This window comes from Erythranthe guttata, chromosome 2 (assembly GCF_056151865.1).
Source record: "Erythranthe guttata isolate IM_541 chromosome 2, IM_541, whole genome shotgun sequence".
Lineage (NCBI taxonomy): Eukaryota > Viridiplantae > Streptophyta > Magnoliopsida > Lamiales > Phrymaceae > Erythranthe > Erythranthe guttata.
The window spans coordinates 1159858-1182502 of record NC_142534.1 but is presented as its reverse complement, the minus strand read 5'-3'; the positions used below and the strand labels follow the sequence as shown (position 1 = coordinate 1182502).

Sequence of the window (22645 nt, the reverse complement as noted above, 5' to 3'; positions counted from 1 at the left end):
ACATCTTATGATCATTTTGTTTTAAAATGTGGAGTTCGAATGGGCTAAAACGGGTATAAACTGGAGAATATTCCACATTATCTAAAAGATGCCACGAAATTTGACACCGCAAGGGTGGACGTATAAAGATTCATAGTTGAGGGAGGTGGTTGTAATTACCCAAACATAAAGATTTTTTTCGTAATTTAACCTTACCTCAGGGGTGATCGTAATTTACCCTATATAAAAATTATATATATATATATATATATATATATATATATATATATATATATATATATTGAAATGAAATTCTTTATCACTTTACATTTGAAGAATCAAACACATGCAGCAACTACATCAAGCACATTTCTCACAAGAGAACAATGCATCTAACCGGTCATCTAATTAAAACAGCATACAAGATAATAACTTGGTGAGCAAAATACACCCAATAATCCAATATCATTAGCCTTGATATATGTATAATTAGTCAAGCATATCAGAAATATCTTCACCATATAGTTCATTAATCAAGCACCCGAGAATCGAATAAATAGCCTCTGCTTCCGCGTGGGACCTACCGCCCGAGGTAAAAATATGAACTCCGTTACCAATCTGCAACCAGCTACAACCAGCAACCTTCTTCACTTCCTTACCTCTCATAATCCTCATCACCCTCCCCATTTCACCCCACTCCCCACCCGAAGCATACACGCTAGCCAACTGAAAATACCTCGACCCGTTATTCCCATTATACCCTTCAATTTCCATCAGCTTTTTCTCCGCCATTCTCGCGAGTTCCACGTTTCTATTTGCTCTGCAAGCATTCAGAAACGTGCTTATTATAATCGAATCGGGTTTAAACGGCATCTTCTCCATGAAGGATACAGCCTTCTCCAGCTGATTCGACCTTCCGTATAAGTCAACCATGCACGCGTAGTGATCGGTTTCGGGGGTAATTCCGTAATTTTCACTCATCGAAGAAAAATAATGTTCGCCCACTTTTATTAACCCACTGTGACGGCAGGCTGATAGAAGTGCGATAAATGTGACAGCATCGGGTTTAAGGCCTTTCGCTATCATTTCCTCGAAAAGAAAGATTGCTTCTTGTTCGTATCCATGGTGAGCGAATCCAGCAATCATGACATTGTAAATGACAGTGTCTTTTACGCTAACTGTTCGGAATATTCTCCGAGAATATACTATCGAGCCGCATTTCGAGTACATGTCGATAATAGCACTTATTGCTTTCTCATCCATTGGAATTCCCGTTCTCAAAATGTACGCGTGAATTTGCTTCCCGAAATCCACGTTGGCTTTTACAGCACATGCACAGAGAAGACTGACAAGTATCACAGCGTCTAATACTACCGTCTCCTTTTCTGCATACTCGCGAAAAAGAATAAAGGCATCTTCGCAATTCTGCAATCTCACGTAGCCAGAAATTATCGCAGTCCAAATGACGAAATTCTTTTCGTCCAACGAATCAAAAAGCCGTCGGGCTTGTTTCATATCACCTTTTGCTGAATATCCAACAATCATTGAAGTGACAGCAAATATGTTGCCGGTTCCAAATGTCTTAAAAACTCCCTCGGCAAAACTCATAGTACCACACTTGGAATAAATATCGATAATCCCACTGCTTATAAACGAATTCGAACACATTCTTTGTTTCAAAACCCATGCGTGAACTTCTTTCCCCAGCTTCAAATCTTTCAAAGAAGAACAAGCTGTTAACAAACTAGCTAAAGTGTGCTCGTTCCGTTGAAATCCCTCTTGCCCCATACGCTTGAACAATTCAATTGCTTTCTTTTCCAACTCTTTTTGAACATAACCCGAGATCATTGTATTCCAAGTTACATTATCATTGAACTCCGGATTAGTAAAAAATATCTGCTCTGCCGTTTCCATTTGGCCTTCTCTGCAACAAGCAGCAATCAAAGCATTTTTCACCACCAAATCCACAAATCCTTCACCATCGCATTCTTTAACGACCCTCGAAGCATCTGAAAAACTTCCGCACTTGGAGTACATATCTATCAAAGAACTCAGCGCAAATGCACTCAAATCGCTCCCACTCTTTACCATGAAACAATGCACCTGCATCCCATAACACAAAACCCTTAACTTAGCTATCAAATTAAGCATCGTGGTCAACGTAAACTCGTCTATCCGAGCAATGCCGTTGTTATCGAACTGCATTTGATTAAATAACTCAATAGCCTCGTGTTCATAACCATCAGACCGTGCATAGCCAGCAATCATGGAATTGTACGTGACGGAATCTTTACGCGGAGAAGAATCGAAAATGATTCTTGCTCTGCTGAAATTACGTGACTTGATATAAGTGTTGAGTATAGTGTTCCAAGAGAACACATTCCGGTCAGGCATTTCATCGAACAGTTTCTGCGCATCTTCAATGAAGCCATGTTTGGAGTACAAATCAATGAGTTGATTGGTGGTGACAATTGTTGGGAGGAAACCAGATTTTAACGCATGTGACTGGAATTTCAGACCTTCTTTAAGCGCTCTCATTTACCAAAGAATGTACACTAAATAAAGCATGAGCCTCCTCGAATTATCAAAATACAAAATTCGCAATATTTTCCTCGAAAGATGATTTAGTGCGAGAAAAGAAAAAATTGCGAAGTTCGGCCCATTAGATATAAGGCCTTCACTATTGGATATAAGGCCCAAATTTGCAGTCAGATTCTTTTCTTTTTATTTGAGGCCAATAATAGTAATTTCACAATTAATAGAGATTTTTTTATTTGAAATTTAGTTTTATCTTATAGGGTAGTCGTTATTTTCCCAAAAGCAGCCTCTTCGCAATTTCATGAACACAGAACTTATTATTGCACAACTTTTGCAAGTTCTAATTTTCCCAAAAGAAAATCATAGACCAAACAATTTTTTGTTTAAAACAAATGATTTGGCAACCATAGATGTGCACTGAATAAACGCTATGTTCATCCATTAACACGCAAATTACACAAAAGGATTAAACTGGCACAAAATAAGCCTCATATGACAATAGCGGCAGAAAAAAAACTATCAACTGGTGGATTTACCAACTCGACCACTCTTGCTGGCAACCAAAAAAAAAAAGAGGAAATATTACTGTTCGTATTAAATATCGTGTAGCTTGAACGGGTTTCAAATTTGAAAAACAAAAAATCGAACTACAACCTATATTTTTTTTACAAATTGAGGAATCCCACAACACACTCAAACAGCTCTTGTTGGCATTTTCACTGTTCTATCTGGAAAACAAAAATTGCATACACATCCGAACTAGAGTAGTGATGATCGATTCCCTAACAAATATTACGAGAAAAAAAAATGACTAATTCCCTCAGCTAAAACACACCCCCCCAAAAAAAGAATACGAGCAATCGAGATACACAAACTCATTTTTCAATGCCTTGCTGCAAATACTGAATCAAATCGTAACCAGCAGTGGTCCATTTATTATATGCATCAGTGCATGTTCGAATCATGAAATTGGCTGCTTCACGTTCACTCATCTCAGGATGGAATCTCTTGCGAAGATTCCCAATAGGATCTCCCCTGCTAAAGCATGGCAATCCACTGTCCATCATTAGTGATACTGTGTTTATGATTCCATCCATGTATCGGCGTGCAGCAAGGTAACCCTTTACACATAAGCTACAACACAAACGGGAAAGAAAAAAAAGAGAGAAAATAAAATAAAATTAGTAGCTTCACAACCACGTTGAAATTTCTCAGAAAATATCCAATACTATCTTTTTTTATCTTACCGTACGAATTGGTACCACGTGTCACTTTTCATCACCCCAGATGGATCGAGTAACTGAGTCATCTCGTGACTCAGTTTGAAGTGAGCACTCTCGAATCGCATATTTCCACCGGGTGAAATTTCGAAAATAAAACCGAAATCAATGTGGACAAGCCTGCCTACACTGCATTCACAAACAACCAAAACTTGAGACTCCAAAGAAATAGTGGAGGACAAGAAAATCTTAGTCTCTATAAACCAGTTATCTTATTATTCTTTTTTTTTTCTGAATAGCACAAAGGATGTGGATAACTGAGTTAATAATAGCTTTGAGGTCTTGTGCACTAGTAATAAACCTGTAAAACAAAGTGCTTACCTGTCGAACAAAAGATTCCCATTATGTCTATCTTTAGGTTGAAGCAAGAGGCTAGCAACTGCATATCCGGCACTGCTAATGAGGAAGTTCTCGCGAGCAGCTTCAAAGCTTGGAGAACCAACAGGTCCGAAATCCTGTTGAAAAATCTCATATAGACCACCATCAGTGGTCTCACCCATCTGACTCCTACTGCGCGTATTGGGCACAACCTGCCAAGCAGAAATATTTAATATTATTATAAATATCGAAAAATGGAACACTCGAGTTCAACATCAGATATGTGAAAATCAAATACTTATTTCTATACATGATCTAGATTTGTAAAGAAAAAAAAATATACTATGGAATAAGCATGAGCTAATGAGGCCGAAACTAAAGATGTAATCGAGTAGCAACTTGGGTGTACCTCAATAATTCCTCTCTCTGGGCCAGTTGGGAGTACTCCATAGGGAAACAAATATATATTGAGCCCAACTGCTTCAAAGATGTCCTTCAAAAGGGAAATAACTTGCAAAGCAAGAACGTCTTGTCGACAGTCATCTCCAACCTATATGCAAACGTAGCTCCATCAGACTATGACTTATACATCTTGAAGATAAAATTTACATTACACATATAATATATATACATATGTATCAATATCAATGAATTTTAATTATTGTCTTTGCTATAAGCTACATAAAAATAAAATGAAGTGAGCAAATTTTCTAAATCCTAAGTATGCAACTTGATACGATGCAAACCTATGTCAGAGGATAAAATATTTCAGGTCAAATTGTCAATCCTATAGCTCTACAAATACATCAGAACACTATAAAAAGAAGAAAAAAAAATGATCCTCATATTCATAGAGTTATGCAGGAGATATGATTCACTCTGCAATCTCTGCTTAGGCAATTCCTTCATTCTGCATAGATAAGAAATGCAGTCCTGCAGATCAAAATTCCTTCTAAAAAATGATGGTTATTTTCTAAGGAGGCATATTAACTTCTTACAGATTGGGGTTGCATGATTAATCAGATAAATGACAGCATTTTGACACCACCAGATATCAAATGCATAAACTAACTAGAGTAAGGATGCATGCATATATACAATTATGTGAGGCTTATGGGCAATTGAAAACTGAATTGCATCAAAAGATATAAGACTCTCAAGGAGGTTATAAATATACCTTGAAAATACAAGCTTGCGGCTTTATATCTGTTTGATCCCCATCCCTATCAACCACATTGAATGTGATCATGATAGGAACTTTTGCTGCTGATTGTAAAGGAATTCCACTATCAACCTGAATACCCCTGACAAGTTTAGTATGAGCAGTAGGTAGGTAGAGATCATCTCCATCCATTTCAATTTTCTCCAACTCCCTAATTCAACATAAGAAATAATATCTTGTAATTAGAATTTGAAAAGGAGAAGCAGCAAGTGAAAAATAAATCTGGAAGTGCACGAGCCACAATATTCCAAAAATACCTTCTTATGCCAGCACGTCTTTCCTCCTTCGGCACTGGATAAAGGACACCGGATATAGATGTAACTTTGTCAAAGAAATCAAATTCTCTTTGAAAAATGTCGAGGGCTTTAGGACTGAAACCATCAATAATTTTTTGTCTAACAGCAGGAAGTAGTTCTTGAAATGAGGTATTCTGCAAACAGAGAAAAACAGCACCCAAGCAACTAACATGAACCAACATTCAATTGTGACATTAAGAATTCAGCTTTAGAACAAAATAAAGCTAAGACATGAAAGTATATATCCAAATTGTTGCATGGGAAACTTCCACTCGTCAGTAAGGTTTATTCAGTTATACTGACCAATTAGCTGGCTAGATTTGCTAGCCAGACTACAAAGAGAAATCATGAAAAATATCTCTTCAAAGAATACAACGAGGGTAATCTTAAGCAAAACAGCAACAACAACAACAATAATGGGGACTCATATATATGCTAACAAGATGGTTCCTAAATTGCAAGCTTACTGAAAAAAGCTAAAATGGAGGATAAATATACAGGTGATTTGGGGTTGGGCAAATTTATCTTTGCCATCTCAGAAAATTCACTTCTAAGTAGCAGAACATGAATCCCAGTTTGTGTATGTGCCAGATATGAAAAGCCATGGCGAAGGGAGAGTGAGCTCCTCAATGAGAATATATTAGGGAAAATTTGAGTGGACAAAGGGGTAAGGAAGATTACAAAAAAGGTTTAGAGGGATTTAGATGAACTGTAAGCTGCCATACTTAGCATAATTAGCATTAATTCCAAAAAATAATCATAGAACCAATATACTAAGGAATATGCAATAATGAAAACATATTTAACTATTCCTAGGGTGTTAAAATAACCAACTGTTTGAACAAGTATACCGTGACAGATGGTGCACCATCTTTCTCCGATTCAGGATCAGAAGTCTCGCCCTGCAAAAATACAATGTGGTTATATATAATTTAAAGCAACTTCACATGGGTCGTATCAATATTTCTTCAACAATCAATTAGCCAAATAAATTGATTTTTTCTCACCTGTAAATGCCATATTAATATATGGGCAAATATATCACTCCTTTGTGCAGCTCTAAGCAAGTATCCTTCAACCAACCTCTGCAAATTGAAGTTGGCCAACGTGTAATTAGATGCAGAAGCAACACAATGCATATTAACAAAACTTAGAAATGGACTGGTCAGATGGTAAAACTACAAAATGCTAATCATTTAAAATCAGATGTTCCGTTATATTGGATGTCAAACAAAACTTATTGGCTCAAAACTGCAAATATTGAGGATTATCTTTTACCATTTCAGTTGTGCTTCAATAACTGTGACACCCATTACTCTCAGCAGTGAAAAGTACAGTGAAAACTTAGGACCAGTGAAAACTTAGGACTGACTCTTTTAGATCTCTAGATTGTTCTGTTAAAGTCAAACATAAGTATGCCATCAAGAACTCACCCCTTCATCATATCTTAGTGCCTGAACCAGCTGAGGCATGAAGAATGTCACTTTCTCAGGCGGATAAGATTCCAAAACCCTGAGAACATAAGCCATTACGCGAGGGTGACCTTTATACGCCGGAGTAAGGAACTCCAAAGCTTGTGTGACCGAACAAGCTGCCCAGTGAGGCAACTGTTGCAAAAGTGTTGAATTCTCATCCACCGCTTTGGGTGTGATAAAATAAGGTAAAGCTTCAGGAATGCTGCGTATCTCCAATATACTCGACTATGAGAGGAAAATACAAGCATAATTTAAGTTAGTTCAAACGAATAATAAGTGTAGAGCACAAGCAAGCAAGATGTATAATTTTTTAACCAAAATTCCTCATCTAGGTCTCTCTTTGCGAATCATTATTCAGATGTCCAAATTAGATATTTAACCGTGGTAAAAGCATTAATACTACACACATTCTGACTTTTAAGTCATTTAACAAAATAATGCCTTCCAACGCTTATATGGTGTCCATATTCACTTTCTGCACATGACATTATCAAAAAAATTATGCTGAACTTGCAAGTTTTCTTGTTTCAACCCAGCAAAATTCATCAACATACTTGAACTAGAAGTGTGATTTCACCCTTCAGAGCAGAATTAGCTGGAAATCTTGCAGCCATTGATAGAGCAATTGAAGGATCCACAGAAAAGGCAGTCCTTGCAAATTCAATCCATCTCTCCGAGCTAATTTTAAGCCGAGAAGTACTTTCCCTGCATTCAACATTAGAAAAGAAGATACTCAAATAGGATTATCAGTGCCGAATTAAGGATAATAGAAGTAATTGGGACAGTTCCAATTCCAAAAGGTCGATGATAATTACTTTGGACCAACTGGTTGAGCCCAAACCTCAAGTCTGTCTGCCTCATGCTGGCACAGCATAAGCAGCAGCTGCCTCCGCTTTTCCCGTCCAACAGCGTAGTTCTCCATCAGACCCCAAACAGGATGATATTGATCCTTCTGAAGAACATAATTTTGTTTTCTAAGCTTCATTGTCCCAATACATATAAATACAATTGTCTGCCACAAAAGGGGCTGAAAACTTTAAGGTCTCCTGTGATTATCTTACCACATCATTTAAAGAACTACCATTTTCAACGCCCCGTGATTTCTGATCAAGTTGAGCTGTGTCCACCTTTTCATTTAAAAGATGGTGGACGAATACTGAAACAGATTGAGCTTCACTCTGAGCAAAATTATTGTTATTTAAATCATACCATTCAGGTACACGAGCAAACCACCCTAAGGAGGCCCTGTTTTTTTGGGGGAAGAAAAAGCACAGCAGAGTTTTCAGACTACAACATACTTCAAAAAAAAACCACTAGAATATAATCAATAATTAAGAAAAGAAACACAACTTAATGGAACAGCAGTTCTATGCAGAGAGAGAGATGGCCAAGGAAATGCTCAAGCACTACAAGGATCCATATCATAAATATATAACAAGACAGAGTTGTGGGATTTCCAACGCGTCGGTCATTAACCATTATGGGTATACAAGCGTACTTGTGGAATATATAGAACAAATGGCGTAAATCCGTCAATAGGCATACATTACATCAACCAAATCAAAGATCAGATATTACATTAAAAAAAATCAGATTACTACATCTGTTAACTGAGTAAAACAAAATAAACATAAAATTCTATATCTCCGAAGAAAAATAGCAGATTCAAGACAAGAGTCACTTGAAGCAGCCAACCATTGGTAAATAAATATTATTCTAACTATTTATTTTCTGGCATCTTAAGTCAGCAACGGAAATTGAATTAGAGGCTCAATTATCTGTCAACAATTTTTTTTTATGCTACCCAAGTATGTACATAATCCAATAAACAAATTTAACAAAGTAAAAAGTAAAATCAGCCCCATGTGCAAGTTTTGCTCCTGAACATCCACTTTATGTCATCATGTCCAGAATAGATTTATACACAAACATCTTAAATTGTCAATCTATACTAATGCTACTCAGTATTTAACCATTGTAATAAACTACAAGTGACTAAATGTAGCAGATAACTGTTTTTTTCCTGAAGTCATACCTATATATCCTATCTTCGAGCAACTGAAGTCCTGATCGGAAGTTCTGAAGGTTCCCTTGCGTTTGGCATGAGCAAAATTTCAGGCCAAAAAGCATGATAGTAAAGAAAGTTCCTGTGGCAACCGGATGCCGTGAAAAGTTCCATGGGAGTTTTGTTGTTCCTTGTAACATCCGACCTAGTAGCAAGAGCTGTTCAACGCTATCATGTCGAACTACCTGGAATAACAATTACCATATGATCAATACATATTACAGTGTGATGTAAATAAAAAAGATACCATAACAAGAAGATTGGTACTGATCAGCTAAAGAGGGCAACAATACTTCACTATGCGACAGAATATTTGAAGGAGCAGAAAGTAAAGTTTAGGATGGGTGTAAAAACTTTATGCAGAAGGCAGTGATGCCGAATAAGACTTGTAAGATTAAATATGTGATGCTTACTTCAAAGCGATCAATAAAAAATCCAAGCCACAGCCTATGAGCCATTATCTGTTCAACAGGATCCTTCTCAGGCTGCGGCTGAGGCTCTCCAGGAGCAAGGTGGGGCCTCAATTTTGCAGAAGGTCCACAGCACTTCGCATCAGATGCAAAAAGACCTCGCTTTGTGTCTATTGTCCATAACCATGCATCTACCAGCTCAGCAAGAACAAGAGATCCCAACTGAGGAGCAGCAGATACTAACCATGTCCAGATATACACTCCAGTCTCCACGGCTTCAGGTGTGGATATGTAAGCTGGACACCAGCAAAGAAGGCGTAGAAGTTGCGAAAAGCTCTCAGTGTTTGGTTTTGAATCTGAATCCTGAGAAGAATATGTTATATCATGTTCAGCCTAAATAAAAAAATTAAATTAGTCCGTTCGTCATACTAAAATTAGTAATTTTACCAGATTTGAGAGGAGCAAGGCTGTAGCTTGAGAACAAGTTTCACGAAAAGATGATTTGTCTACTTCGTCCCCTTTCTCTGCAATGTTTACAAACTTCTGAAGCAACCTCACAAATTTGGAAAGCAATATCTCATTGAAGGATTCATTTTTGGGTTGTGGTGATTGTGTGGAGGACCCCAGAACTGGAAGGTCCAGATCTAGACCACCAGTAGATTGATTAAGACCACCAATACTCTCATACAACCTTCTCATCCCTGCAATTTCTCCAGCATGGTTACATTTTGCTGTTGCACTAACCATACCAGTACCAAGAACCTCCAAATTGAATGCGTCAGTCAATTTCAAGTTTCCTCCTGAAGCAGCAGCAGCAGCAGCCATGACTGCAGGGATATTTGCAGTTTTTGTACCATTCCAACAATCATTTTTACCCGTTCCAATCCTTATCTCAGACAAAAGAGAAACGACGTCAGCTGTAGGCTGTGTTCTTTGCCATGTATTAGCTTTGCAAAGGTTTTCCTGAACACCATAAATTTTGAATAAGAAGTTGAGGGTAATAGTACATTTCCAGGCAACATTTGATATCCCTTCTTTGCCTTTTGAGGCCCAAAAATGGGCAAAGATCTAAGACAATTTCTGAAGGGAGGTGAACAAAATAAACCTAGAGTTAGCATAGCAGCTAATATCCTCGTAGAAAATTAGCTAATAATCATTGTATGCATCACTTTCAATTGATGCATACAACTATACAAGCTAGACTGTAAAACTGCTAATAGACCGGCTATAGACAGCCTTTCAGTAGCATTTTTTAGATTAATTCATCTTATATCAGTCATAAAACTATTAATCCCAATTACAACCACCACTAATAGAAAAGGTACAAGCAAACAGCTAGGTATTCCAACTTAAAAAGAAAGGAACAAACAAGAATAAGAAAATGCAATGCATAGGATGATGCACAAGAAAGAAAGAAAAAAACCTGAAGAAGACCCTGGCTAGTGCATGGAGCATATGAAAGTGAGACAACAATCCATTCCCGAACAACCTTTTGATACAAAGAGCGAACGTTGGCAACAAAAGCAGGGTCGCTTACTACAGCAGAAGGTGGATCATTATGCATTGAGAGTAACAGGGAATCCAGACATAACGAGTTCCACAAGATCTGCAAGTCATGTAAACAATTTACAGGCACGCTTGGAATGTGATACAAGAAGTTTAAGTGTCAACTAAAACAAGAGAGTGCAATTTTACCTGAGGGAATTTATCTCTAAGCTGAGTTAGCAAACTAACAGAGATATCTCGTACATTATCATCCCTTTGAGACAAGTTTTTTATGAGGAAACATGCATGGACAGAGAGAGTAGACTCTCTAGCAGCAGCTTCTGGCCCAGTATCTGATGCCCGATCCTCCTGCCGCAAGTTTCATAGAGCATTACATTTTGGAAGTTATCTCCGAAGAAAGAGAGTATACAGATACATACTGAGAGAAATAAACAATTAACTTTTACTTGAAGCGTGAACTGTCAACTCACATAAATATATGGTGTGAACTAGATAACAGAATTCGTTTCAGAAAGGCCACTGCTCAAATTTGCACTTTCTAAGTGTCAGGATATTTTATGATATAAAATGTGCAATTTGATGGAAAATCTGCGTCTTTTTAACACTTTTTCTTTTTCAAAAGAGTATACTGCGTCATATGGTAATTTTGACGTTTATGTTGCCTCAAAATAGTGCCAAATTCTTGTAATTTGTCCCAATATGAATAAAACTTATAAAGTTAATTAAAGCCTGGTCACATGTGAGGTGACAATGGTATCACACTGTCCCTCTCTTGACATTCAAAGCTGCAGCATTGCATCAAAATATTATTTGAAAATTTCATCGATCACCGTTTTATGTGGCCAGAAATTTATGATGCCTTCGAGTGAATTATTCAGTTTAGCTTGTTAAAAAAAATGTCTCTAACTATATGAAGAAATAATGACTTATGAATGTTGAATATTGACAAGTTTCTCCACAAATGCTTACATATACAAAAAATTTTGACTCTAAAGATGCTCTAGATTTCTCAAATAAACTTCTAGAATTCCACGTCTCTTTTTAATTAACCTAGGCTGAAACATAACTCAAGCATAGAATCCTAATATTTGAACACTATGCTTGCATAAATACCTAGAGTTTCAGAGTACAACAGCATGGCCTCATGTCCTCTATATAGCATATTGGATGGAAGTAAAAAGGCGGAAAAAAATATTTAAATAAATAAATAAATAACAAGAGAATATGAAGTGAAAGCAGAGTACTGCCTAGGGAAAGCTATGGCTGAATTTGGATTTAAGGATTTGAAATGAGTACAAATGGAAAGGGATATAAATTCCCCATAATTGCTCAAAAAAAGTGAGAGCTATGGATTTGAAATTCCTTGTCAAATGACTCAATCCAAACAACCTCAATGGATTTGTTATTATGGAATATGGATTTGAAATCCCTCTCTCAAATCCTTCCATCCAAATGCACCCTAAAAAACTAAAATAAAACAGCCACAAACAATGATTTGATATCTACAGCAGTCCTTAGACAAATCAAAGTAGCACAATTCAGTAAACTCCCATAGTAACCATAAACATCAATTATTTGCATTTCTGCATAAAACATATAATTCCCCTTTTTTATCTTATCCATAACGTTTGACTGTAATATAGAATGGGATTAAATAGGTAATAGGTTGAATGATCAAAATCCCCTCACATTAACAGGCTTCAGTTAAAAGGTTCACCACAATACCAGATAGCTGTTCTCCAGTTAGAACATAAAAACATCACAAGTATACAAACTGTAGCTCAAAACATTATCAAGGGTGAATATTAACTTCATAAGAGCAGTAAATTGTGAAAGTGCAATACTATAAAACAAATATTCACATGAGGTCAATAGCCAAGTTTGCCTCATATGATTGCATGTGGAAGCCTCTGCTTGTGACAAATATGAAATGAAGAAAAGAGAAGGGAGGTGAGGAGTGTAATACCAGCCAAGTTACTGCTGTTTCAAATGCCCGATGGACAATAGCAGTCAAACACTGGGAAACAGCTGGCATAAGATTAGGACTTCTTAGGTATTCAAATGCACAACTGAATGCACTTCGAGAAGCAGTTGAAGTTGGGCCTCCATTTAGAATACCACCGTTGCTACTAAATCGTATTATCTCCAAAAACGCTACAGCTAATAGATAGGTTGCTTTGACGCCTAAAGAAGTCAAACATATCGTAGAAACTTTAAGGATTGGAACCACCCTTACAGTCTTGCATTAAAGAAAGAACTAGGACTGAAATACTTTTATTAACTGCCAAGTACAGAACAATGATGAAAGAATTAGACCTGAAATTGTACTCATTGCAGAAACCTCCACCCGTCCTCCTAAAGCAGCAGAAAGGGCAGTTCTTTGGGTTACAGCAGCTTTTTCATTTCCACTTCCTCGTTTACTGCCTGGGTTGTGAAGAGCATTGAGCTCCAACTCATCTTCAAGCCATTTTACAGAGCTCACAACCTGAACACAAGCATATTTTTGCTCTCATAACTAAAAGTATATAATCAAATTAAAAAAATATATATTTTGGCATGATATTGAAATTGACTGGCCAGATAGTAAGAATCCCCCAGTACTATCATGAACCTGATGTACGATGCATGTTCAAAACCATTGAACATTTTTTTGTGGAAAACGTTGAACCTGACAAGTTAAACTTTTACAGCTAAATGTTGGAAACATATTGAAAAACAGTACATTTTTCGTCATTTTTTAGGCATAGCAAAATGAACTAGCTTCCTGAAAATGATGACCAAATAATAAGAATCCCCCAGAACTAACATGAACCTAATATAAGATGCATCTTCCGAACTGTTGGGCATTATTTTAGGAAAAAATTATCTTCACCCTGACAAGTTTAGGTTTTATAGCTAAATGTAAGAAACAAATTGACCCAATATTTTTCCATCATTCTTCATAGATGCATAGCAAAATGAACTGGCCTCCCGAACTTTAAGTCAAAAAGATCCTCCCAAGTGAGCAAGCAGCACTGCAATATGTACCCCTAGATAAATTATTAATTCTTGGATTTGGGGCATATGATCTCATCATGGTAAAGCTTAACCGAAAGAGTATTCAAATATCCATTGAGATAAATTTGAAATTAATAGATAATGAGGGAATACTAGAACATGGTGCACACTAAAAAGACACAACACTTTGCTTTCATTAAATCCTTGGATGATCAATATAACAGACTATTTCCAAATTCATTTTTTTTAGCAAGTGACCAGAGGAGAGAATCAGAGACAGACCATTTGCACAGTATAATCATCAAAAACTGCAACATTCATATTGCTTTGAACCCAACATAGTTAAGCAAGGCAGAATCCAATGTGATTTTGGCTTTAGACGTATGAAATATTCATAGACATACAATGCCTAGTAATACAGATATAAGGACAAACAGACTTGATTACTTACTGACACTACTACATATCTGCAGGATGCTGGCAAGAACCATGAGAGCAAATTAAAGGTAAGAAGAAAAAGTTCCCATCATAATGACTAAACGTGTTCATATTGATGACAAATAATATGTTAAACAGTATACGATCCAACTTTTCATATATATATATTTCAAAACACAAAGCAGCAACTCCTATAACAGTCAGCAAACATTAAATTCATACAAAAGTATTCTCAAGGTCAACGTACAAGAGGTGGCGTCCCTTGAGAAATGCGCTGAACAGCAGATGACCATAGCGAATTCCACATGTATGGTCCACCCACAGCTTGGAGGGGAATGTTGCCCATGCTGCCAACACTATTTAGTGTAGTTGAAACTGACTTTGCTGTAGCCGGAGTTTTCTGTATTGGAGGTGCTAACCCAAAGAGAGCAATATAGAACCACAAATTCCGAAATAACTTCAAAAGTGAAGGTTCTACATCTACACTGGGGTCGAAATCAGAACATATTTCAGCTACGGCAGGCAGAAGAGGCCCAAGAAAATCTGCCCCACTCCTGAAATATTAAGTTCGCTCATGAGGAAACTTACTCAGCACTTCCAGTCAACAATGAAAGAGTAACAAGTCAACTGTTATTAAACTTTACCTTCCACTTTTTGATTCAGCTGCCAAGCCCACATCTGAGCACAGTGACAGCAAGCGGTGACGGTAATCTGGACGCAATTTATTACACGTAATTCCACTAGCGATCAACAAAAATCCTGCAGGTAAAGTCTAGAGTGTAATTGAAACAGTGAGCATCCATTTGTTAGAAAATGTTCTTTTCTCACGAAGTATGGTATCAAATAATGTGATGAAAAGTAAAAAAACATACCTCAATGCGTTCGGTTGTGACTTCAGGTGCCTGGGTTTTACTTTCAGCAGAACCAATACCAGATAGTTTACCTAAATAGCTCCGAGTCATTAAGACCACAGCTTCACGGTATGACTTTTCAAAACCTAAACTCGCCATCCGAGCAACAGCATCAAGAAGCTGCAGTAACTCAAAAAAAAGCAGGTTGAGAAAGTCGTTCAAGAAGAAACTTGTGATAAATAAATGATAGAACTGCTTGTGAGAGATAATGCAAGAATATTTTCATTCATTCAATTAGGCCCTTCTCAAAAATGACTAGCAATAAGCTTAAATGTAGGAACATTCAAAATTATTGATGCGTTTAAGGGATAAAAACATACCCGAAGTCTCAATAATCCTGGAGTTGACGCATCACCCTCTTCCAAACTCTCAATAAATAGGGGTAATATCATGTCAACGACTTCAGGCTTCCGAACAGAAACATTCAACTCAGATAATAAACGTATGATATTCAGCTGAATAGGAGGGGCTGCCTGCTTCTCTTTTCCATCCTGAAAGCACAAAACAATATCCATAAAACGAACAGCATAAACAATAGAACTAATAAATATTTGAGCATATAGGTATAGGCATGTACATCTAGGTCTCAAACAAAGTAGACAATAGAGTGACCTAGTCAACAGAGGAACTAAGTTGCTTACAGTATTTGCAAATAAGGAACAACCATGGCTATTATAGTATATAAGAGCACATCTGTAATACATACAAATCATCCTTAATCCATGCAAAATCAGTAACTGTTCGATGGAACATAATGTCTTTTAATGGCCTAACATAAATGTCTAATTCCCTTACATATCTTCAAATATTTAGTCATCTAGATAAAAGGAACTATCAAATTAAATATTGAGCAATAGCAGTCTCTCATCATCCACATCACTGCAGACACTAACCTCTTCCTCATAATCATTTCGTTCACGAATACTAGTAGCTAATCCCATGATAAAGGTGTCTACTGGAGACCGGTCCTTGGTCCATCCAAATTCAATTATCTCACAACATGTTTTCAGGACACTTTCGAACATGGATCCCTGGTTCGTCGTTGAACTGTCAGCCTGTTCATAGTAGATCATAAGAAAAATGCAGTAATGAGAACTCCTTAACCATTTGGGTCACTAAACCAACAAAAGAATGAATATACCTGAGCACAAGTAGCCAGCACAAGGGGTTTGAACCGAATGAGCAGAACCCTGAGGAGCTGCCCACCTCTAGTCACAGCTGCTTGAGATACCCCGGAAAGCAAACAGCCAAAAAGCTCTTCACAAGCTCTCAACTTACGCCACACAGAGAACAAGCATGCTTCTGCAGACTCTATCAACAATGCAACAGCTCCATGCAACAGTCTCTTTGATGACTTTCCTTCTGTGTCAAGATATGATAGAGTCTTGATTTGCAATCTAGCAGCAGATTGGTACACCGATAGCTTCTTATTGATCCTAACTTTCAGAAACTGCCCTTGCTCGGACCAATCGCGTTTCCTTATCTGTCCACGCAACAAACAATTATTACATGACCTGATTTTTAGCAGGTTTTAAGCTCTTTCCATTTACACATACAACCACCTGTAGAGAACACTGTTTTAAGTCTATCAAATTTTGTTTATGTTTACCTTTAAAAAAGCAAGCATCGAATGGAGTTGATCCTTAGCAATTCCTCGCACTTGCTCCATAAGCTGGGGCTCAACAGCCACCTTACTAAATACATGTCCAATTAACTTGAACACAATATCTTGTTTTTCAAGACTCTCCACCAACTCCTCCTCAAACAGAGTTACAACCTTCTTATAAGCCTCACCGTCATTGAGCCCAAGACTTGCACCAAACAAATCACCATTGCTTTTCCATGCAATGCTCCCACCACCATTCACTACAATCCCCCTTGAAGATGATGCATCGTCCTTTGTAGCCGCACTGCTAGTCGACTCCGTCGAAACAATGCTGCCCTCAACACCAGGAGACTGGTAATGGTTCACACTCAAGGGAGAGCTCTGAGCCGAAGTCGCGTCAGGGGTATTCAAAATTGCCTCCCTTGGAGAGCTTGGAACCACAACATCCAACCGATCAAGAAGAATAGAAACCAATCTATTAGCATCAGAAGGTAAAATTGGAGGGAAATTTGAACACAGTGCATCTAAGAAAACCCTAGAAACACTAGAAGCGGCATTGCTTATCGTCTGAATCACAACTTCCCCAGTGAATCCTGCCACATCGGTAGCAAAATCAGGGGACAATTCTGCCGCTTTTGAAATATAGCTCAATAAATCGTTGAAGAATGAAGAAATTGCCTCAGTGGAATATGCCTGCGGCCAGAAATTGAGATTAAAGGACGAAGGAATTGAGCGGTAAAAAGCCAGGAGCAGCGATTTGGGGGTTTCGTGGTCGGAATTCGGGCATTTGGAGAGGAATCGCGCGACCGCGAGTATGGCATGGAGCTGAGACCTCGTAACCACAGGCGATCCGGTCAATAGAGACTCCGCCGGCGGGCAGCGGCTGCAAATCCATGCGATTTTCTGAGGAAATTGAGTCGGATTTTGCGCGATTAAATCACATAGCTCCACCAACGACTCCATAGCTCGATGCTCAGCTCCGATTCGTCAATATTTGTCCAAATTTCGAGTAAATTCTCATTGATCAACTAGTGCAGATGACGGTCAAGGATAATTATGACTAAATGCGGTGATTCTGAAAACCAAATACGAGAGATTAGGGTTTATGAGTACAGGCGGAAATATGAGGAGATCCAATGGCGGTGGTGAAACGGCGTCGTTAGGTCGCTGTCGCTCTTCGTCTTCTTCGCCCTGCGTGGTGCTGGAGTTGAGGGCACACACGTTACCGCGCCTCCGTGTTTTTCAGATCTTTTTGTTTTTGTCTGTGCTTCTTTTTTTTTTTTTTTTTTGCTTTCTAATTTTTGTTAGCTTTTCTATTTTTATTATTTCCTTTTTTTGTGTTACGCATTTATCCCCAATAAAATAGGAAAAAGCAACGGAACGGTCAAAACTTAAAAGGTAACTATTTTTTCTTTTCTTTTTCTGAATGTGGAGTTACATATGTAAAACTGCAGTTCGACCCTATATTTTCGTTAATGCCATATTTGCCCCAAAATAACATTTTTTCATGTTCTTGTCAAATTTCTAGCGGCTAAATTGCATCTTGCACCCTAAAATGTGAGTATTTTGGCATAGTGCACCCTCCAAAATTAAAAAAAACACATCTTGCACCCTCAAATTGTAGTTGTAATTTGGCAAATTGCATCTCACATTAAAAATTAAAAATAAAATATATAAGTACATAGTAAAGAAGAAAATATATATTTCAATTTATTTCTTTCTGTAAATGGTAATCTAACTTATGTCTAATTTTTTGAAAATTAAATTATCATATTATTTCAACATATGATGATTCATTAACAACAAATATTTAAAAGATCACAATTATGAGATTTTATAGTTAGATAACAAAATCCAACTCTTGAAAATCTCCAAATCTAAGTTATCAAAAAAACAAATTATATTTGATTTTTTTTTTTTTTACATTAACACACAATTTATTTACTTTGTGATGTGGTTAAGAATCGATCTTGGCCTATATCAATTTAAGTTGGATTGATACTCATTCAAATTACACGTGGATCGCCACGTGCATTTGCAAAAAAATGTTAGGGCAGCGTGCCTTAGTCCTTTGCGAAAACTTAAGGTCAATCAAATTAGGAAGTGTGTTCCTTTAATTATGATGATTAATTAGTATTTGTACTTACGATTATGAACTAGAGGTCAATAAGACCTAAAATGGTTAAACCTTGTCTTAACTTATTAAACATTATTTAGACTTTTGACTCATAATTATGTGGGTGAGACTGGACCAATAATATTGAGTTTGATCTTAAGGTTTTGTTCAACGCCCATAACTAATTAATAGGACAATTTACTTAGGAAAATAATTATTCTTATCTAGTAATTTTTTTTCATAATTGTTGGTTTTTATGTTGCATTATTTTCTCATGTGTGTTGCTTTCTTTTATATCAAGGGGTGCAACTCGATAAATTAATTTAATAATAAGGTGCAAAACATATATATATATTTTTTTTTGGGTGCATTATGCCTAAATATTTATATCTCGGGGTGCAAGAAGCAATTTAACCTCTCTAACATATTGTATTTGTTGTTTTCTTTCATATCACGAGGTGCAACTGTATAAATTAATTTAATAATAAGGTGCAAAACATAATTTGTTCTTTTGGAGTGAATTATGCCTAAATATTTATATCTCGGGGTGCAAGATGCAATTTAACCTCTCCGTGTTTTTTTTTTCTTTGAACAAATATTATTAATAAGTTTTTCTTAGACAAAGTATTATAAAGAAGTTTAAACTATTTATATTTAAGATATTTCTCAAAAAAAAAAAAAGGAGTAATTTATATATAATTATTTTATTTTAGTTATATAAGAATAAATGTAGCGTAGAACAGTATTATATTTTTATTAATCTGAAAATATACTTGGTCTTAATACATAATTACAATACGCTAATAGAGTGATTGAGTGGAGATTTTCGCCGGACCGACCAACAAATTGCGGGAATTTTCGCCGGCGACGCAACTACAGCCGCCCGCCGATCCAGCCGGCCGTCGGATCGTTAATCTGAAAAGCCCTAATTTGAATTAGGTAAAATTTTATGTCTGATTGTTTGTGACTTCAGCTGTGTGTAGTTTACGATCTTAATATCACTTTATTTCGGGGACCAAAATTTTGGAAGCAATTATATTTTAGAAATTCCCAGCAACGCATTATCTCTATACTGACAAGAGATTCAAATTGTATGGTTATGTAATTTTATGCCCAATTATTGAATTTATTTCAGAAGGAATATGTTCTGTAGCATGATTGTTTGCTTGTTGATTCATTTTGTTTTGAGTTATTTGCACTAAAATGGGATTAGGGGATTAGTTTTATTTGCACTGTAGCTGCAAAATGTGGAAACCAAATGAATCTGGTTTGCAACAGAACAGATGAATGAGTTTGTGCAACAAAGCAATTTTGGTAAAACACTGAATCGAAATACTTAGTTCAGATTCCTGTTCGGCGTGGTTTCTTTATACAGATGTTTATGTGGTTTTACAGAATGCATACCCGTAGTCAATTAGGACAGCTTAATCAAAGTTCTTAGGACAGCTTAATCAAAGTTCTTAGGCCATGCCCAATGGAACCCTAAACAAATTACCGAAAACTAAACCAGAATTTTAAGCATCTCTTATATTAGGTATTACTAATTGTCTAAGGGCTGATTCTATTTGAAAGCATTTAGTTATCCTTCGTATTTTATTATGATGTTGAATTGTTGATTCACGTATTTGAAATGCACCAAAATCGTTGCTGCTGAGTAATTTGAAGTATTGGTTTTATTATTCTTTGTATAATTGCATTTAATCACATTTACTGATGCTAGTTAATTGCCTGGAGGGCTGTGGAAAATCTGCTCCACCAATCTGTGAAGCCATCCTATTGAATTCTGTGGTTAAGCTCGTACATTGTATAGAGAATTTTAAGCTTGGTAACTGGGAAAATTACAATAATCACATTCCCTTTTACGAAAAATTCAAATTCCTATTGAATAGTGTGGTTAAGCGCGTGCATTGTATAGAGAATTTTAAGCTCATTGTAAAGAGAATTTTAAGCTTAATAATTGAGAAAATTACAAAAATCATGTTCTGTTTAAAAAAAAGAATCAAACTCCTCTTACATGAGATGGCAAAACGAGAAGAATTTTCAGATTCAGACTGGAATTTGTACTTTGGTTCATCGAGATAAGGGGTATTGTTTTTATTTAATATAATTGCTCTTTACAGATCTCACATGGACAACATAGTAGATTCTCTGGGTAGTGCATATCAGGAATTTATTGCAGCAGCAGCTAGCGCCTTAGAGGCAAAAGAAAGCTCCGGTGGCAAAAAAACTGCAGCTACAGATGTTGCACTCGAAAATTTCAAGCAAAGGTGGGAGCTCTTCAGAGTTGCTTGTGATCAAGCAGAAGAGTTTGTCGAATCAGTGAAGCAAAGAATAGGTTCGGAGTGTCTAGTTGACGAAGCTACAGGCTCGGTGACTACCAAACCAGGACAGCCTGTACCAAGTGGTCTACCACCTATTAGTGCCGTTCGATTGGAGCAAATGAGTAAAGCTGTTAGATGGTTAGTGATTGAGCTTCAACAAGGGTCAGGGGCTGGAAGTAGTTCTTCACATCCTAACTCTGCCGCACCTTTTGATGCTAGATTTACCGAAGATTCTGCTCAATAGGTACTACTACCACCAATGTTCATCCATTATTTTAGTTAATGAAAAAGTGGGTACATATTCTTTTTTTGTTTATTATTTTCAGTCCCGAGATTTAAGTGAACGCTGTGGCTTGGGTTAAAAGAACTTAGCCAAAGTACAATTAGTGTTCCTTAATAGCACTTAAACTACTATCACCTAATTACAATAATTTACTACCTAACTACAACTCGTAATAAATATAGTTTCCGGCAGAACTAACATTTGGTAGCAAATTTATGTTTTTTGCTGGAGACAAAAAAACGTTTGGACTGAGATACAGTCAGATCTTGATACACCAGTTAGGACAGCAAAAATAACATTAAATATCAGTCTAGGTGAACGATGCGTGCATCACATTTGCTATGTTGTACTGGCAAAACATTTGACTGTTTGAGTTTTATTGTTTATATGAGTATTAGGTTGATCATAGTGCAAGAGGAGTATTAATGTAGTAACACAAAATTACCCCGATTTCTTTTATATATTTGTTTGTGGCTTGGGAACGAGCCTTTTCGTGTCAAAAGGAGAGTCAATGATGCTTTCTATGGTTGACTTTTTGCAGGGAGGAAAATTTCAGTCTCGTTGTTGCGCTGTTAGGCAAGTGAAAGTTGTTGTTCATGTTAAGTACCAAGGGGTTTCGACTTAACTCAGTGCGGTTACCCTTTCCCCGGTCGTTATGAAATTTATTCATATAATATTGTTTTGACTTTTAATTCGCTGTCCATATGGGGAAGAATTCGATGTTCGAATTCGTAATGATTTAGAAATACAGGGTTCAAATTTCGTTGGCATTTTTATTGTAATGGTTAAGTAAATATAAAAATGTTCTATGTCGAAAGAGCATATTCTTCGATTACACTCATTCAATTCAAAGGGCATGCAATTCAATTCCTTACTATGAAAAA

The 22645-nt window shown here is 36.8% G+C and overlaps 3 protein-coding genes across 3 annotated transcripts; 1 reads left to right on the top strand and 2 right to left on the bottom strand.

The window, feature by feature from the left end:
- Window positions 1-280: 280 nt before the first annotated feature.
- On the bottom strand, window positions 281-2599 carry LOC105957627 (LOW protein: PPR containing-like protein). Its single transcript, XM_012981571.2, has one exon. It carries the CDS (start codon window positions 2515-2517, stop codon window positions 469-471), a length of 2049 nt encoding a protein of 682 aa, XP_012837025.2. The 5' UTR covers window positions 2518-2599; the 3' UTR covers window positions 281-468.
- A 484-nt stretch (window positions 2600-3083) lies between these two features.
- Window positions 3084-18405, bottom strand: LOC105957632 (Phosphatidylinositol 3- and 4-kinase family protein). Its single transcript, XM_012981578.2, has 26 exons — window positions 17045-18405; window positions 16577-16918; window positions 16329-16490; window positions 15756-15926; window positions 15397-15555; window positions 15169-15296; window positions 14772-15078; window positions 13406-13574; window positions 13056-13273; window positions 11279-11437; window positions 11007-11189; window positions 10031-10546; window positions 9587-9946; window positions 9144-9358; window positions 8170-8353; window positions 7924-8060; window positions 7663-7813; window positions 7067-7333; window positions 6641-6718; window positions 6485-6535; window positions 5595-5767; window positions 5293-5488; window positions 4525-4665; window positions 4119-4327; window positions 3765-3926; window positions 3084-3651 (listed from the first exon to the last, which is right to left on the bottom strand). The coding sequence occupies exons 1-26, from the start codon at window positions 18002-18004 to the stop codon at window positions 3393-3395; spliced, it is 6057 nt and encodes a 2018-aa protein (XP_012837032.2). The 5' UTR covers window positions 18005-18405; the 3' UTR covers window positions 3084-3392.
- A 1540-nt stretch (window positions 18406-19945) lies between these two features.
- On the top strand, window positions 19946-22645 carry MED32 (mediator of RNA polymerase II transcription subunit-like protein). Its single transcript, XM_012981356.2, has 3 exons — window positions 19946-20096; window positions 21278-21722; window positions 22303-22645. Exon 2 carries the CDS (start codon window positions 21285-21287, stop codon window positions 21720-21722), a length of 438 nt encoding a protein of 145 aa, XP_012836810.2. The 5' UTR covers window positions 19946-20096; window positions 21278-21284; the 3' UTR covers window positions 22303-22645.